The 17838-nt window shown below is 41.0% G+C and overlaps 1 protein-coding gene across 8 annotated transcripts in view; it reads left to right on the top strand.

Moving 5' to 3' along the window:
* Nucleotides 1–17838, top strand: part of EML6 (EMAP like 6) — a 149753-nt gene that overhangs the window by 68227 nt on the left and 63688 nt on the right. For 7 of the 8 annotated variants that reach the window (XR_010070137.1, XR_010070139.1, XM_063327886.1 and 4 more), the window contains 5 exons: nt 10664–10801; nt 13466–13722; nt 14092–14304; nt 15219–15386; nt 16280–16386. Coding sequence is in view for 6 of the 8 variants with exons in the window: in XM_063327886.1 (XP_063183956.1) it covers nt 10664–10801; nt 13466–13722; nt 14092–14304; nt 15219–15386; nt 16280–16386 (883 nt within the window). In the remaining 2 variants the exon portion in view is untranslated. Of the gene's footprint in view, nt 1–8839; nt 8933–10663; nt 10802–13465; nt 13723–14091; nt 14305–15218; nt 15387–16279; nt 16387–17838 lie in introns of those variants that run through there. The other variant, XM_063327889.1, reaches the window with a different exon arrangement.

Genomic DNA, 17838 nt, shown 5'->3' with positions numbered 1-17838 from the left:
CTACGGGGACTTTATCCCCTTCTACAGTACGTGGAAGTTTTGATTGGGCAGGGCCAGCCCGATTGATAGATCCCCTGGTGTTAACTAGCCAGGTAGCTTTTGCTAAATGAGTATCCCAGTGTTTTAAAGTCCCACCACCCATTGCTCTCAGTGTAGTTTTTAACAGTCCATTGTATCGTTCTATCTTCCCAGAGGCTGGTGCGTGATAGGGGATGTGATACACCCACTCGATACCATGCTCTTTGGCCCAGGTGTCTATGAGGCTGTTTCGGAAATGAGTCCCGTTGTCCGACTCAATTCTCTCTGGGGTGCCATGTTGCCACAGGACTTGTTTTTCAAGGCCCAGGATAGTGTTCCGGGCAGTAGCATGGGGCACAGGGTATGTTTCCAGCCATCCGGTGGTTGCTTCCACCATTGTGAGCACATCTTGACAGGTTTGTGGCAGTGTGATATAACCAATCTGCCAGGCCTCCCGATATTTATATTTCAGCCATCGCCCTCCATACCAAAGAGGCTTTAACCGCTTGGCTTGCTTGATTGCAGCGCATGTCTCACATTCATGGATGACCTGTGCAATAGTGTCCATGGTCAAGTCCACCCCTCGGTCACGAGCCCATCTATATGTCACATCTCTTCCTTGATGGCCTGAGGTGTCATGGGCCTGTCAAGCTATGAATAGTTCACCCTTATGTTGCCAGTCCAGATCCACCTGAGTCACTTCAGTCTTAGCAGCCTGATCCACCTGCAGGTTGTTCTGATGTTCCTCAGTGGCCCGACTCTTAGGTACCTGGGCATCTACGTGACATACTTTCACAACCAGATTCTCTATCTGGGCAGCAATATTTTGCCATAGATGGGTTTGCCTCTGCGCTGCCAGTTGCCCTGCTTCCACTGCTGTAGCACCCCAACAGAGCATTTGCCACCATCCACAAATCAGTATAAAGTACTGTCCATTTTTCTCACTCGGCAATGTCCAAGGCCAGCTGAATGGCTTTCACCTCTGCAAACTGGCTTAATTCACCTTGTCCTTCACTGGCTTCTGCAACTTGTCGTGTAGGACTCCACACAACAGCCTTCCACTTTCAAAACTTTCCTACAATCCGGCAGGACCCATCAGTGAACAGGGCATATTTGTTCCCATTTCTCTGGTAGTTTATTATATGGTGGGGCCTCTTCCGTGCACGTCACCTCCTCCTCTGGTGACATTCCGAAATCCTTGCCTTCTGGCTAGTCCATGATCAATTCCAGAATTCCTGGGCGACTGGGGTTTCCCATTCGAGTTCGCTGCGTGATCAGTGCAATCCACTTACTCCGTGTACCATCAGTTGCATGATGTGTGGTGGGGACCCTGTCTTTGAACATCCAGCCCAGCACCAGCAGTCGAGGTGCTAAGAGGAGCTGTGCTTCTGTACCAACCGCTTCCGAAGCAGCTCGAACCCCTTCATATGCTGCCAGTATCTCTTTTTCTGTTGGAGTGTAGCAGGCTTCAGATCCTCTGTATCCCCGACTCCAAAACCCTAGGGGTCGACCTCAAGTCTCCCCTGGTGCTTTCTGCCAGAGGCTCCAAGCAGGGCTGTTCTCCCCAGCTGTGGTGTAGAGCACATTTTTAACATCTTGTCCTGCCCGGACTGGCCCCAGGGCCACTGCATGGACTATTGTTGTTTGATTTGTTCAAAAGTTTGTCGTTGCTCAGGAACCCATTTAAAATCATTCTCCTTCTGGGTCACTTGATATAGAGGGTTTACAATTAGACTGTAATCTGGGATATGCATCCTCCAAAAATCCACAGTGCCTAAGAAAGCTTGTGTTTCCTTTTTACTGGTTGGTGGAAACATAGCTGCTATTTTATTGATCACATCATTGGGATCTGACAGCATCCATCTTGACATTTTATTCCTAAAAACTGGATCTCCTGCGCAGGTCCCTTGACCTTACTTTGTTTTATGGCAAAGCCAGCTTTCAGAAGAATTTGAACTATTTTATTCCCTTTCTCAAAAACTTCTTCTGCTGTGTTGCCCCACAGAATGATGTCATCAATGTTTAGCAGATGTTCTGGAGCTTCACCCTCTTCCAGTGCAGCTTGGATTGGTCCATGGCAAATGGTGGGGCTGTGTTTCCACCCCTGGGGTGGTCAATGCCAGGTGCACTGGATACCCTTCCAAGTGAAAGCAAACTGTGGCCTGCACTCTGCCACCAAAGAGATTGAGAAGAATGCATTAGCTGTATCAGTTGTGGCATACTACTTGGCTGCCTTTGACTCCAGTTCGTACTGGAGTTCTAGCATGTCCAGCATGGCAACACTCAGCGGTGGCGTGACTTCATTCAGGCCATGATAGTCTACAGTTAGCCTCCACTCACCAATAGATTTTTGCACCGGCCGTATAGGACTGTTAAAGGGTGAGCGAGTCTTGCTGATCACTCCTTGAACTTCTAGTTAATGCACCAGTTTATGGATGGGAATCAGAGTTTCAGTTAGTGTGATATTGCTGCTGATGCACCGTTGTGGTAGCAATCGGCACCTGTTGTTCTTCGACCCTCAACAACCCCACAACAGAAGGGTCCTCTGAGAGACCAGGCAAGGTAGACAACTGTTTAAGTTGCTCCATCTTCAAGGCAGCTATGCCAAAAGCCCACTGGTACCCTTTTGGGTCTTTAAAATACCCTCTCCTGAGGTAATCTATACCAAGGATGCATGGAGCCTCTGGGCCAGTCACAATGGGATGCTTTTGCCACTCATTCCCAGTTAGGTTCACTTCCGCCTCCAGTACAGTCAACTCTTGGGATGACCCTGTCACTCCAGAAAAATGGGTTCTGCCCCTCTGTAGCTTAATGGTATTAGGGTACACTGTGCACCTGTGTCCACGAGAGCCTTATACTCCTGTGGATCTGATGTGTCAGGCCATTGAATCCACACCGTCCAATAAACCAAGTTGTCCCTTTCCCCCACCTGGCCGGAGGCAGGGCCCCTCTAATCCTGGTCATAGTATCCATTACTCACTTCTTGCAGAAATGACTTGGAAGTTCCTTCAAGAGGATCAGAAGTAAGATCAGGCCTTCTACTCTGCTGGGGGAACTGCCCGCTGGAAACTGGGGCAGCACTTTTCCTGGAGGGATCCCCTTTTGTTGTTGTTCTCCTTTGCAGCTGCTGTACCTGTGCCTGCAGGATCGAAGCAGGATGTCCATCCCACTCCCTCATGTCCTCTCTGTGGTCCCGCAGGTAGAACCCAGGGTGCTTTGTGGTGTGTACCCTCTGTAGTCTCTCTCTTGAGTGGGGAAACACCTGCTGTAATAGCTGAGATGCTGGCCCATACAGGTGGGGAGTAGGACACATGCTCTTCAAGTTGCTGGACCTTCTGGGACAGTTTCTCCACAGCTGAGACAAGGGGGGAAGAGAGACTTTCTTCATATTGCCAGAGCCGGCCAGACACCTCATCCACTGTTTGTCCCTCTTTGCCTTTCCATTCTATTCCTGCCAGTAAGTTGGCATATGATGATGGTGCGCTTTGTACAAATTTCCACCACATGGGCCTTGTGCATTGCACCTCATCGGGGTCTGTGGGTAAGTCTGCATTGTCCAAGTCATAATAAATCATCTCCCGCACGGCTAATTCTCTCAGGTACTGGATACCTGTTTCCATGGTAGTCCACTTGCTTGGGTGACATACAACATCCTCACTGAAGGGGTACCTTTCCCTCACGTGTAACAGGAGTCGCCTCCAGAGGCTGAGGGCTTGGGTCTTTTTCCCAATCACTTTGTCAATGCCTCCTTCCCTAGACAGGGATCCCAGCTGCCTGGCTTCCCTACCCTCTAATTCCAGCCTGCTGGCCCCGTTATCTCAGCACTGGAGCGGCCAGGTGACAATGTGCTCGCCTGGAAGTTGGCTGAAATCTTTTCACATATCCCGCATGTCGCTCAGGGAATAGGGATCGGGTGATTATCTCTGGTTCTGCCTCTTCTTCCTGTTCTCGTGATGGCCCTGTTTCATTGTCACCCCTTACTAAGTGAACTAATTTCTTTCTGTACTTTTTCTTCTGTATGGGGACAACTGTTACTGGCAGGGGTTGGTTTCCTGATTCAGCTGCCGTGGCTGCCAGCAGGGTTGGAGTAACTGCAGTGTCTGTTGCAGGGGTGGGAGTAGCCGCAGTGTCTGTTGCAAGGATTGGAATAGTGACAGCGTCTGTTGGTCTGGTTTCCATCTCTTTCCCCTGAGGGTGCTGCATAATATTGAGCAGTGTTTGGTAGATACTGGCCAGGGTCCAGCACAGTGCGGTGAGTTGTGCCTCTCTGGAATAGCAACAGCATTTTCCTTTCAAATACTCTATCACTTCATCAGAGTCCTGTAATTGTTCAGGAGTGAAGTCCCAGACCATTGTAGGTGAAAAGTTCTCTAGATGATACCTGCCTGTATTCTCCCACGTGCCATGCCACCCATGACTATCCAGCCTCAGGGCTTAAATAGTTGTTTAACCACAAATAACACCTGGAACACATTCAGGAGACATAACAATAGGAACATGCTGGTTTGAGCATCCCAAGGATATTAAAAATTCTCAAAAGCTCTTGTACCTGGCCTGAAGGAGAAAAGGGAGACAGAAGAGCTGGGGAAAGTGTGTCCCCCTGTTTCCCCTATAGTGTGATTATTAATAAATTCTGAGAGACGGTGCCCAAGGTATGGGCAGGACAGCAATACCACATAAACACCGCAAAATAACTGTCTGAACAGTGATGTTATCATATCATAAACTGATATTACACAATATCAGGCAATCCTGATCCCTCTCCCAGAGGTGATAAACCGCATTGCGGGAAGTACATAAACCACATAGGAATTTACATAACACAGCCATGAGAACAAAGCAACATGGTGATCAGCAACTATTTAACTAATACAATAAATGCACACAACAAATTCATTTTAACAAGCTCTAGTTGGATTTGTCATTATCTCAACCCTTCGAGCCCCACATTGGGCGCCAGAAAGGACTGTCGTGGTTTAGGCTCAGACGGCAACAAAGAACCATGTGGCCGCTCTCTCAAACTCCCCCCACGGGGGGAGAATCAGCAGAAAAAGGCAAAACTTGTGGGTTGAGACAAAGGCAGTGAAACAGAACAGCAAAGGGAACAAGAAAACAACAACAATAACACGGACAGAGGAATGTACAAACACGATACGGAACCACGGCTCACTGACTGGACCCAGGATGCCCCAGCCCGCTCCCAGTGGGACTTCCTTCCCCCTCCCCCGGCAGCTCCAGGCTACAGACTGGGCATGACTCACATGGGATGGAATACCTGTGTCCCTGCCAGAGCCTGGGCAGAATTAACCCTATCCCTGCTGGAAACAGGACATATGGTAATTCAGCTCTGGCATGGAACTGGATCATGTACTGATGACTCAAAGTGTGCGTGGAACAAACTTGTGCGCCTCTATGAAAGACTGCTCAAGCATGCTCTTTGTGCACGTACGGCCTTAATTTGTGGTGCTCTCATGGTTATTATCAGTTATAATGATTATTCTATTACTGATGCCTTTGAACATTGCCATTCTATAAAATGTGCATTTGCTAACGTTACAGGTATTTTACTGCACTACGTCGCACATCTGTTTAGCTGTTTAGGCACTACAGAATGTGGGATCTGAATTCTAGTTCAGACTGTGCTTTTTTTTTTTATATACTAATGCTTCATGTGAGGAATTCCAGTGGAATATATAAATATTTTCATTTAGATAAAAAAGTACACAAAAGGATTTTCTTAACAATTTTTTTTCAATAATAAAATTGCATCGACAGGAATGTTTCTATATTGCTCTTCATTGTGTAATTTTTCTCCGTATTTGGTTATCGCGTTATTTTGAAAAGAGTGGCTGTATAGTATAAATTAAATTGTTTTTCAAATAAAAGTATTTAGTGGGCCAGATTATATTCTCATGTTTAAGTGACACGTCTAAATGAAAAGGCCCTCTGGAGAGTTAAGGGGAATTACTGTAGATTTTCCCTAGCACAGCTGAGAGAAGGCTCCAGCCGAATGTAGGTTTCCTACATTTTAAACTTCAAAACAGCGTCGACTAGGAAAGCTGCCTGCTTCCTGTCTCTTACAACAGGAACAGGAAAAAAGCATCATTCCCATCTGAATGCTAATAGGCATACAGAATTATTTATTACATTTGTTCAATGGAACTCACATGTCTTTTTGTAATGTCATGTGGGAACATCTAGCTGCAGGACCACAAGTAACTGCTGTTCTGGCAGAACATCTTCACTACACTGTCTGTCTTCTTGAATGATCTCTTTCTGTATTCCTGCATTTATAAGAAGATTGATTAGAACCTGTTTTTATATGAATCCGTTTGAATATTTATATCTCTGATTTTTTTATGATGTGGAGCATCGTTCTGCCAATTCAACGAAACAAAGCAGCAGTAAAGCTTCTGCCATGAGCCATGGCTTTTTCTGCAAACGGAGTGGTTGCTAGTAAACCTCTTGGGGGGCTGTAATCAGTATGTGCTCCACTAAATAAACTCATCTGTCAGGTATATGACAGAAAAGACTGGAATGTTGACTAATAAAATAAAGTTTCATGAGCCTGTTTAGGCTTTTTTTAAACTCAGTCATTTAAACAAATGCACAGGAAAGTTGCCAAAGAATGGTAAAAATATATCTTTGCCTTATTTGCAAATACATACTCTGTTTATACAGAAATAGTTTAGTTATCTGGCTTTTCCGAAACCAACATGCATAAGTACAACATGCAGTGTTGTTTTCCAAAAACAACATGGAGGACAGGGAGGTGATTCGAGACAGCCAGCATGGCTTCACCAGGGGCAAGTCCTGCCTGACCAACCTAGTGGCTTTCTACAATGGAGTGACTACATCAGTGGACAAGGGGAGAGCTACGGATACCATCTGTCTGGACTTCTGCAAGGCCTTTGGCACGTTCCCCCACAACATCCTTCTCTCTAAGTTGCAGAGATACAGATTTGGTGGGTGGACTCTTCGGTGGATAAGGAACTGGCTGGATGGTCGCATCCAGAGGGTAGTGGTCAATGGCTTGATGTCCAGATGGAGAGGAGTGACAAGTGGTGTCCTTCAGGGGTCCGTACTGGGACCGGTGCTGTTTAATATCTTCATCAATGATTTAGACAGTGGGATCAAGTGCACCCTCAGCAAGTTTGCTGATGACACCAAGCTGAGTGGAGCGGTCGATGTGCCAGAGGGACGGGATGTCATCCAGAGGGACCTGGACGAGATAGAGAGGTGGGCGCGAGCAAACCTCATGAAGTTCAACCAGGCCAAGTGCAAGGTCCTACACTTGGGTCGGGACAACCCTCGTTATCAATACAGGCTGGGGGATGATGTGACAGAGAGCAGCCCTGCAGAAAGGGACTTGGAGGGTACTGGTGCGTGAAAGGCTGGACATGAGCCAGCAATGTGTGCTTGCAGCCCAGAAGGCAAATTGCATCCTGGGCTGCATCAAAAGAAGCGTGGCCAGCAGGTCCAGGGAGGTGATTCTCCCCCTCTACTCTGCTCTCGTGAGACCCCACCTGGAGTCCTGTGTCCAGCTCTGGAGCCCTCAGCACAAGAAGGACATGGACCTGTTGGAGTGGGTCCAGAGGATGATGCGAGGGCTGGAGCACCTCTGCTGTGAGGACAGGCTGAGAGAGTTGGGGTTGTTCAGCCTGGAGAAGAGAAGGCTCCAGGGACACATAGCAGCCTTCCAGTACCTAAAGGGGGCCTACAGGAGAGATGGGGAGGGGCTGTTTGCAAGGGTATGTAGCGATAGGACGAGGGGCAATGGCTTTAAACTAGAGCAGGGCAGGTTTAGATTAGACATTCGGAAGAAGTTCTTTACAGTGAGGGTGGTGAGGCACTGGAACAGGCTGCCCAGAGAGGTGGTGGAGGCCCCATCCCTGGAGACATTCAAGGCCAGGCTTGATGAGGCTCTGAGCAATCTGATCTAGTTAAAGATGTCCCTGCTTACTGCAGGGGGGTTGGACTAGATGACCTTCAAAGGTCCCTTCTAACCCAACACATTCTATGATTCTATTCTATGATTCTAAGTATTTTGCCAGAAGAGTTACTTTTTCTATTTTCATAAGGAAAGCCAGACTTTTATTTTGTCAGTTGTATATACAAATGCCTGTATGTGTGCAAAATGTTTTTGGGGTTTTTTTTTCTGTTTAAAAGCCTGTATTTGGAATTACCCATCTATCAATTCAAGAAATTCTTTTTTTAAAGAAAATGGAATTATTCTGCTTGCACTGCCATGTATTGCAATTACACTTCTAATGTATTGGTCAAAGTAATCCATGTGAAAGCAACATTTTGGAGGCAAATTTTATCCTGATATTTCCTTTGAAATCTTTCCAAATCCTTTCTGGTTCATTCTTTATTGTATTGGGCTTATAGCTTCTACCTAGCAAGGCTGCTAAGAATCTTGCATCTTATCTACCTGTGTTTTGTCTTTGAAAACAGTTTTAGCATCCCACATTCAATTTTTTCGCCAGGAAGTGGTACTTGTAATTTTATCAGAGAGAAGCCTTTTCAAGTTCTTTCACATCCTTGAATTCTTTCAGCCTAAGAGGAAACCAGCATCATTTGGGGTTATTGATTCTAGACTGATCCTAATAACATTAACCTGACAAGGCCCAAAGGGTTTCTTACTCAATGCAGGCAGTCAAATCCTTTTCTTAAATTTATCGAACTCTATTTTTTTCTTCCTGTTACTCTACTTCAGGGCTGTATCTAAATGTTACTGCTGGGGTGGTCAGAAACGTCCTTCTTTTCAGACTATACTCAATGTTCTGTTTATGCTATTTGTTCTAGTGCCAACATGGTCCTTCAACATAACTTTTTCTCCTTCTTTGACGTTTATCCTACTGATGTATTTTTGGAAGCAATACTGTCCCTTCCCGGCCTTTGTTTCACTAAGGTATAAAAGTTAAACTCTTTTGGTCTTCTTTATTGTGACACAGTCTTCATTCTCTTAATCATACTAATAATCTTTCACTGCATATGTTCCTGTTTTTATTCTGATTTCTCAAAATAACTTATAAAGAACATGCCAGATGAGGTCACTATGTGTTGTTTTTGTGTACCTTCTGGAATAGCACCCAGGATATATGTTAGGATAAAATTTCCTTTTTCCTGTCTGGAATTCACTCATGGATCATAGCCATTCTATAATTGAAAAATAGTGTGAGATCTTACTCTTTTTGCTGGTGCCACTCATGTTTTAAGCTTACAGCACAGTGCTAGACACAAGGCTCTGAAAGTGTGGGCTTTGGTTAAGTTTCATTCCATGTCTATTTGTTTCATCATCAAGAAACCTCTGTTTCTTCCAATATGATAAATCCGTCTCTGGGTTCACAGTGCCTCCCGGCTTACTGTCCGTAGCAAATCTCATTCTCATCTTTTGTGCCAGTGTCTTTAGTGAAAATATTAAATGTTACTATCCCAAAGCTTGTACCTAGAAATCCCAGTAGTATCTTCCATCCAGCCTAATTGTTTCTTTCTGTAAAGCTTGCTGTAAAACTCCATACAGTATCACATTACAGTTCTTGTACAAATTGTCATTTTCTTGAGCCAATAATTACATATGCTAATATGCAAATATTTTACTGAACGTTTTATAAATCTTTTACGAATGCATCAAGTTTACAACACTGTCCTCAAAATAAAGATAGCTAGGTATTGCTGACTTAATTTTTCTAGCCCAAGAGGTCTTTTATGCATTTTCTTCCATACTTTAAATTATTCTTTTCTTTAAATTTTTCCTAAATCTTGCGTACTACTCGGATCTGATTAACCAGCTTGTAGTGATCTGGGAAATTCCCTCCATTCCTTCTTAAAAATTTCAGTACATTATTTGCTTTTTTCTATCTTATGGCATGTTTTTTCTGTTGATTATTTTTATTTAAAAAGATGTAAATGAGCAAATCAGCATGCTGTTTTGTCTACTAGCTCATTCAGGGTTACGACAAGAAAAATTTCCCCCTGGTTGGAATGTTTGTGCTCTCTGAGTATTGCTTTCACTTTCAGTGAAAATTTCAGTCTGATCTGCATTGATCCTTTCCGCCTACAGAAACGGCATTTTTTTTTGTTACTCATCTAGGGGAATTCTATTACATCCAATAAGTAAAGTCCGGAGATAACACCAAATGATTATGTAATTTAGTTTCACCCTGTTTTCTCTTCTGGTATCACAGATATGTGTTCAGGTCTGAGGTGCCATCCCTGCTAGAACTGGGAACAGTAAAGAGTCCTTGATTTTGAAAGAAATTTGAACCAGAAGCTTCACTTGAAGGTGTCTGAAAGCTTCACTTGATATTATTTGCCAAGACATCCAGTGCCAATGTTGGAAAATGCTGTGTTTATGTAATGATTCAGGCAGTCGTTGTACAGACCCTTTCTCTTCTAGATTGATAAGCAGTTTTGAGTTTTCAAAACTAAATTTCTGTAAGTCTCTAAGCTCAAGTCAGTGAAATTATCTTCGTTCCATGGCTGGAAAGGAACTCAATACATTATAAGATCTTAATATAAAGTGCGCATGCAAATGGGCCTTTGCCAACTGAGTTAGACTTTTTGGTTTTGATCTTGATGATATTGAAACATTGAGCAGTCAAGAAAAATCTCCTCCTGCTTTAAATTTCCTTTGATGCAGATTATGGAGTCTTGCTGACCATGCCTTGATTGCTCGTTGCAATATGGAAGAAGCAGTGCGGAGTGTGTCTTTCAGTCCTGATGGATCACAGTTAGCACTTGGAATGAAGGATGGCTCCTTCATTGTTCTTCGAGTACGGTGAGAAAATCTTACATTAGTTTCTAAGGTTATTAGCTTTTTCCCCCCTGAGTAACTCAAGACCATATCATAAATTCTTTTATTCCTATAAGAAGAAAAAATACGTGGGTATTTTATCAGAAACAGATTAAAAATTGAGCACGTGCTTCCATAATATCACTTGATGTTTTAAAAGGTGGTAGTTTGTCAATTATGCTTTATTTAATTCAAAATATTAGCTCTTCGTAATAATGTTGATAAAATTTGACATTTTCAAGTTTGTCTTTTTTTCTTTATTTATTCTGAAATTATACAGATATTTTGTGAAAAGAAATGTGCATAAGAGAGATAATAACAGAGACAGTTTTGAAAGGAATCTCCCTGGTTCGTTTCCTGCCATATACAATAATGGATACTATGCAAAATAATGAGTGATTGAAAGACATTTTTAAGCATTTGCGTGATATATGTGAATTCTGCTTTTCATATTAGATGACAAACATTTTTTTGCATGAATGCGTTGTATGCAGTAGGCATTTTCTGTGTGGAATACTGTTATAGAAGACACACAAAAGCAGGCGAAACATAAAACTGGGCGTAGAGTGAAATAGCCAAATAAAACAGTGTGATTTCAAAACACATAAGCTATTTTAATTGATACTTGGAAGAGTTTACCTCTTCCTTAACATTACCTGACATATTTGGTAAGCATATATTTAAAATACTTTGAACTACTAGCTGATAGGAGGGAAAATCCTGTAATCGACTGAAGGTCTGTGAAAACCCCCGTAATGTACTGCATTAATGACTTTCACAAAACTTAAGTGATCTGATCACATTAATTTAAAATCCATTTAAAAGACTAGTATTTTTCTAAAGAGGTTAATCTTCTTTGTCTCACAGTAATCTTGTCTTTACTAATTTACCCGATAGCTGACATTGTTCATGATTCAGCTGACGGAGACTGATAATGATAAACCCAGCGTTATTTCTGAAGGGGTGGCAACACCTTTGTGTACACCTTTACCTTTGTGTAAAGGCCCTGAATGCAATTGCTTCTCCACCTGTCCCTTTTCTGTGACAGGTCTTCTGACGGGGTAACAAATCTGCAGCCCCTGATCCAGAAAAATTGGTCGATGGCAGTGCGTTTTGTTGGCATTTTTTTGTATCATGTAGTCAGCAACATGAATCTTTGTTCTTTGTTCTTTTTTTTGGTCATGAAGGATCTGGACCTATGAAGTAATCCAGAGAATTAGCTGCTCTTCTCAGTAGCCATATTTAACACTACGGAATAGTTACAGTACCAGTTTTCAGTAATAAAGCAGAGCTAAGAATTTTATTTTTTTTTTTTTCAAAACACTTTTTGAAGGAAAAAATGGCTATGAATAAATAAGAACTTTCCCAACAGAATTTCTACTGTTATTGACATTTTAGAGTTTCACCATTTTAAGAGAAATCTCTAACAAAATGCTTCTGTTTGTTTAAGATCCTGATTGTCTGTAACATTAACCTTTCCATTCATATCGGCCTCTCCCAGAAATCTCTGTCTTCAGTTACAGATGATTATCCTTTCACGACTCTGCTTTTACAGTTCTATGTATCAGCATTTTTAAGATATATTAACAAAAATCATTGTTTTTTAAATAAATTTGAGTCTTTTAGTAAATTTGATGCTACTAGCAGTGATTAATACAAGCAGAAATCAGGAAAAATAATTAAAAAGCTTAAAATGGAGAGTAACAGAACTGTGATGTCTGCAGAAGACTCCTCCTCACAAAATTTCCTTACAGCCCAAACATATAATCTGGTACGGATTGTCTTTGTAAATACAAAATTAATGGCACAGAGACTTGCCTCACTGTTCAGTCAACTCGGGAAGATTTCTTTTTAATTTAGTTTTAATTATTTCCTCATAGCCAAAGAATTTGGGGAAACCTACTTGCAAAAATCTTGTCTGTGTTCACTAGCACTGCAGTTTTTGGTTCCTTGATAGGACAGGAAAGGGATTTATATCAAAGGGAAGAATTCAATATTTTTTTGAAAACTACGCCGTATGGCTATCTTGATTATTTTTTTCTTTTTTTTAAAGGTACATGCAAAGTATTATCAATACTGTTCTTCCACTAGTGGATGGTGGTGGTGGTGGTGGTGCTGGAACCCCCGAAACTGTAGCTAACTGGTCCTGGCATGTGGGATTAATCATATCTAACTTTACCAGTCTAATCGTTAGCCTCTACTCTAAACTGTTTGCCTGTCTCCCCAAAAGAGTCAATGTGGAGAAATGGGTCTCTCCCAAAGACCATTTCAGCACAGTCTTGTGAGAGACAGGGTAATTGCTCTTTCGATGGAATTCGTTTTCCATTCTCTATGAAACAAATAAAGATTAAAAAAAAAAAAATTGTCTGTTCTAGCTTAGACTAGACAGCTAACTGTTTTACGGTTAAAATTAGGTGAATAGAATGAAGAGTATTGTAGGTAGGTAAAGTTGTTTCTATGTTTTGCTTTAAAAGTGTGCTTATAACCTATGAAATCAATAGGAACTCCTCAAAAAAAAGGGGGTTTTAGTGAAATTTGGTTTTTGTTGTACAAATTATGCAGTGCATCTATCTTCATATTTGTCTTAAGTATTTGTGGATTGCATGTTCACACGTTTACAGTTCACGTTTTCACTATTGGTTCTTGCAGAGATATGACGGAGGTAGTTCATATTAAAGACCGCAAAGAAGTAATCCATGAAATGAAATTTTCACCAGATGGCTCTTACCTTGCTGTGGGTTCTAACGATGGCCCAGTGGATATCTATGCTGTTGCTCAGCGATACAAAAAAATAGGAGAATGCAACAAATCTACTAGTTTTATTACTCATATTGACTGGTCTGTGGATAGTAAATTCTTGCAAACCAATGATGGTGCAGGAGAGAGACTGTTCTACAAGATGCCGTGTAAGTTTACAAGTGGCTTGTGTTATGAACAAGCAAACTTCAGTGTTGATTTGAAGAAAATAACGAAAGTGTGATATAAATAGTACATCTGCAAGTGGAGTTTCTTGACTGGAACTTACATAAATATCTCATGTCTTTCCACTTCTATATGTTTTTAGCATGTTTACGTGCAGCTGCATTAGAACTTGTAAGATGTACGATGTTGTCAAATACCACAAATGTGAGATTATAATTTAAAGTATAATTGCGAATCTTTATTCAGGTGAAAAGATTAATCCCAAGAAGAATACACAGATAAATGTGATGAAAAGAAACGGAGTTTATTGAAAACCAAATGATTAAACAGATTATTCATTTGCATATTTTCAGCTGGAAAGCATCTAACTAGCAAAGATGAGATCAAAGGAATTCACTGGGCCTCATGGACCTGTGTGATAGGATCTGAAGTGAATGGAATTTGGCCAAAATATACAAATGTTACAGATGTCAACTCTGTGGATGGAAATTACAACAGCTCAGTGCTCGTAACTGGAGATGATTTTGGACTGGTTAAATTGTTTAGATTTCCATGCCTAAAGAAAGGTAAGACAGTATTTTGTATGTCTGAAGAATGCAGTATTACCTGATATCAGTAGATTTTTTAATGGTAGCTTTTGATTCTTGTGTATAATTCAAATTAGTGTGTGCACAATTCGTGTTAGCATTAATGGACATAAAGATGAGACCTTAACCCTCTATGTATCTAGTGATTTCCTGCCAATGTTTACGTACTTGTTTTTAGCGCTGTTGGGAATGTATAGTTTATAGTGTGCTTATTCTGATATTACATTTTCAGAAACTAATTGAGTAAGACTTTACATCACAACAAGATTGTATCAGCTATATGCGTTACTGTAATTTGTCTAAACGTATGCCAGTAGCGAATTCAGAAACCTCCCGAGAGTTTCACTGTCTGTTAGCGTGTGTCAGTGTAGCTCCGCGTGAGCTATTTGCTTCGTATCTACGGTAGGCTTTTAGCACAGATGGTTTCTTCAGTATTTGCGCTGTGCCGTGCACAAAGACCGCAAAACTAAATAAAACCTTTCGGCTGTCCACGATCTTCAGTGTTTAATTTGATATCGTATCGGTATATTTTCTGATAGTGAATTTGGATTTACGTGTGTAGTACAATACGGAATGCATGCGTATAATTTGCATGAGTGGTAATGGCCGTAAAGGTGAAAATTAAACCCTATGTGTAGCTTGTACTTCCTGACAAGATTTAAGTGCTTTTCAGAAAACTGAAGTGAACGTATCATTCATATTATTTTATGCCATTTATTTTTATTTTATAATTACTATTAGTATCAGAATATCAAAAAGCATTTAAGTATTTATTTTTTTTCCAATTTTCATAAGAGTGTTTAGACAATGTTTCCATTAAAAGCATAACCTTATTAGTTTACAATGTTAACTTCTTCTTACATACTAACAGTTTTATTTTTGGTTTTTTTTAGGAGCTAAATTTAGAAAATACGTTGGCCATTCAGCACACGTAACCAATGTCTGTTGGTCCCATGATTTTCAGTGGGTTTTAAGTACAGGAGGTGCCGATCACTCTGTTTTTCAGTGGCGATTTATTCCAGAAGGGATAACAAATGGCATCCTTGAAACATCTCCGCAAGGTAAAAATGATCTCTTCTTAATTACTTATTCAGTAAAATCAACAGAGAATGCAGCACTGTTGGAAAAGCTTTTATTGAATTAACAGAAAATATTTTTATTATAATTCCCTGGAATTACGTATGCTCAGCACATTTGTGATGTTTACTTTTCATAGACAACAATTTGTTTCACGCAAGGTCCATTAAAATTTCTTCTGCAGTCTGCTATATTGTATGTTTGGGAATATACAAGTAGTATTTGTCAAAGCGTATGAAAAGGATATTTAGAGGCAGATTACTAAATCACACTAAATTTTCAAAATTAGCCATCTAACTTGCATTCAGAAACCTGACTACACATGTTGAATTAATTTTCTTTTCAATGCAAATTGACATATATATGTGATAACTGTACGTTAGAATTTTTTTTTTGTTATATACATGATACTGACAATATTCTACAAAAACAGTGGCAACTGCTGAAAACTGGACTTCCTTCAGCAAAAGGGCAAAAAACTCACTCCGTGCCTGCGGAGCTCCGTGCCGTAACCTATGTTATACAGCAAATCTTTTTAAACACAGAGATCACACTGGAAGTTTTTATTTACTGTTTCTGTATGTTTTCACTCCAAAGCCTGTTAAAAAACCAGTGTTCTCTCAGATGATGGAAATACACTAGCAACTACTCAGTTGTTCTCCTTCCCTCTGCCACCCTCCTGCCCCAGGCAGTGAAACAGGAGAAACAGAAATGAAACCTGACACGTTCAGTCAGCCTGCATGATTTTTACAAATTGCTTAAGCTTCCAAAGCTGTTGAATACTTCTTTGCATGTACTCTAAATTATATAAAAAAAACACATACTATTTGCTCGCGATTAGATATATGTTGATTTTTTTTCTTTTTTTTCTGTGCAGAGGGTGGCGTTGATTCCTACAGTGAAGAATCAGATTCAGATTTATCTGATGTGCCAGAGTTAGATTCTGACATTGAGCAGGAAGCTCAAATCAACTATGATCGCCAGGTGAGTAAAAATTAATACACTGTGCCAATTAATTGACATTTTATTGTGGCTATTCAGTAAAGATAAGCAAAAGAAGTTTGCAGCTAATTCATCAGACTGCTCTAGGAAGATTGTTTTGACAGTATCCAACTGATTACCCAACCTATATAAAACAGAGTTTACTTTAGCTGGAGATGGGAATTTAAAAGGGTTTCAAAAAAAAGCATTGGTGTATATACAGTTATATGTTCGAATAAAGAATCTATCTTAAAAAGCACAAATTTAAACTTATTGCTATTCCCATTCTCATTATAGGTGTCGGGGAAGACTTTAGTCGTATCAATTTAGTATCCCAATGTGCAGAATACAGCTCATGGAGTTTTTGTATCTCTTCTGTATATTCAAAACAGAATACTCTTAATGAGCATGAAGCTTGTATAATAGATTTATCTGTGACAGATTCTTTTTTATTGCCAAGGGCAACAATGTCTAAGAATTACAATTGGCCTAGTTTATGGGAACCAAGTAGAAATGGTCTCTAATAATCACTTAATACACTTAATTTTTTTTCCTGTTTTTAGTAGAACTGTGTTCTGAGATAAATTAAGATACGTTGCTTCCGTGCAAGAAGAAAACAAATCAAATAAGTATTCTTTACTGCATTGATTTTTTTCACGAACGACAGTGTGCCATTCCACTCCTAAGTCTGTTTTTTCGATGCCGATTTATGCTTTGTCACTGTGGGCATGCCTGGTGATCAGGACTCTTGCATGAACTTGGCTACAGTCACCAAGTCCGCTGTGCTCCCGTCACTTGGGCACTGCGGGACTGCACCCCTCTCCGTGAGGGCACTGTCTGGTCTGGCCTGGCCTGGCGTGGCCTTGTTACTGTGCCCAGCTCTTGGCTCCTCTTCTTTCACAAAGCAGTTTTACCTTGCTGCCCCCTGTGATGTGAGGTTTCATCCAACCTGCATCATCACAATTTGCACTCGCACCACTATGTTAGAAAACATTATTGAAGTCACAAAGTTACAGGAAGTTTAGAAAATGCCATAATAAAACATAGTTTTGCCCTTTTTAGGGGCATGGATTATGATTACGTATTTCTGCAGGACTTCTGCTTCATTTGGTGTATGGGCTATTTAGTTCTTACCTAACAAGAAACTATTCAATCCTTTTGCATTCATCAGGCCCTTCCATGTCTGCCTTTATTGCACGTTGCTCAAACCTATCTCTGAAGACAGAATTATTTTCACCTTGTCCTGGTACCTGATCAGTTGCAATTGTGAAAGGTCAGAACTTCCTCAGACCAGAACTGGGATCTTGTACTAAGCATGAAAAATATGCAATAAGCTTGTTTCAGGTTGGTTTGAGTGATTTAATGGCTGACATAGAGCTGCTTTCTAGAATGTGGAAGGATCACCTCCAAGGTTCCATGCTTTAGCCAAGGACCATTCTTTGTCTTTTCACCTCA

Source organism: Chroicocephalus ridibundus, chromosome 3 (genome assembly GCF_963924245.1).
Source record: "Chroicocephalus ridibundus chromosome 3, bChrRid1.1, whole genome shotgun sequence".
In the NCBI taxonomy this organism is placed as follows: Eukaryota; Metazoa; Chordata; class Aves; order Charadriiformes; family Laridae; genus Chroicocephalus; species Chroicocephalus ridibundus.
This window is presented reverse-complemented; position numbering and strand designations above follow the sequence as displayed.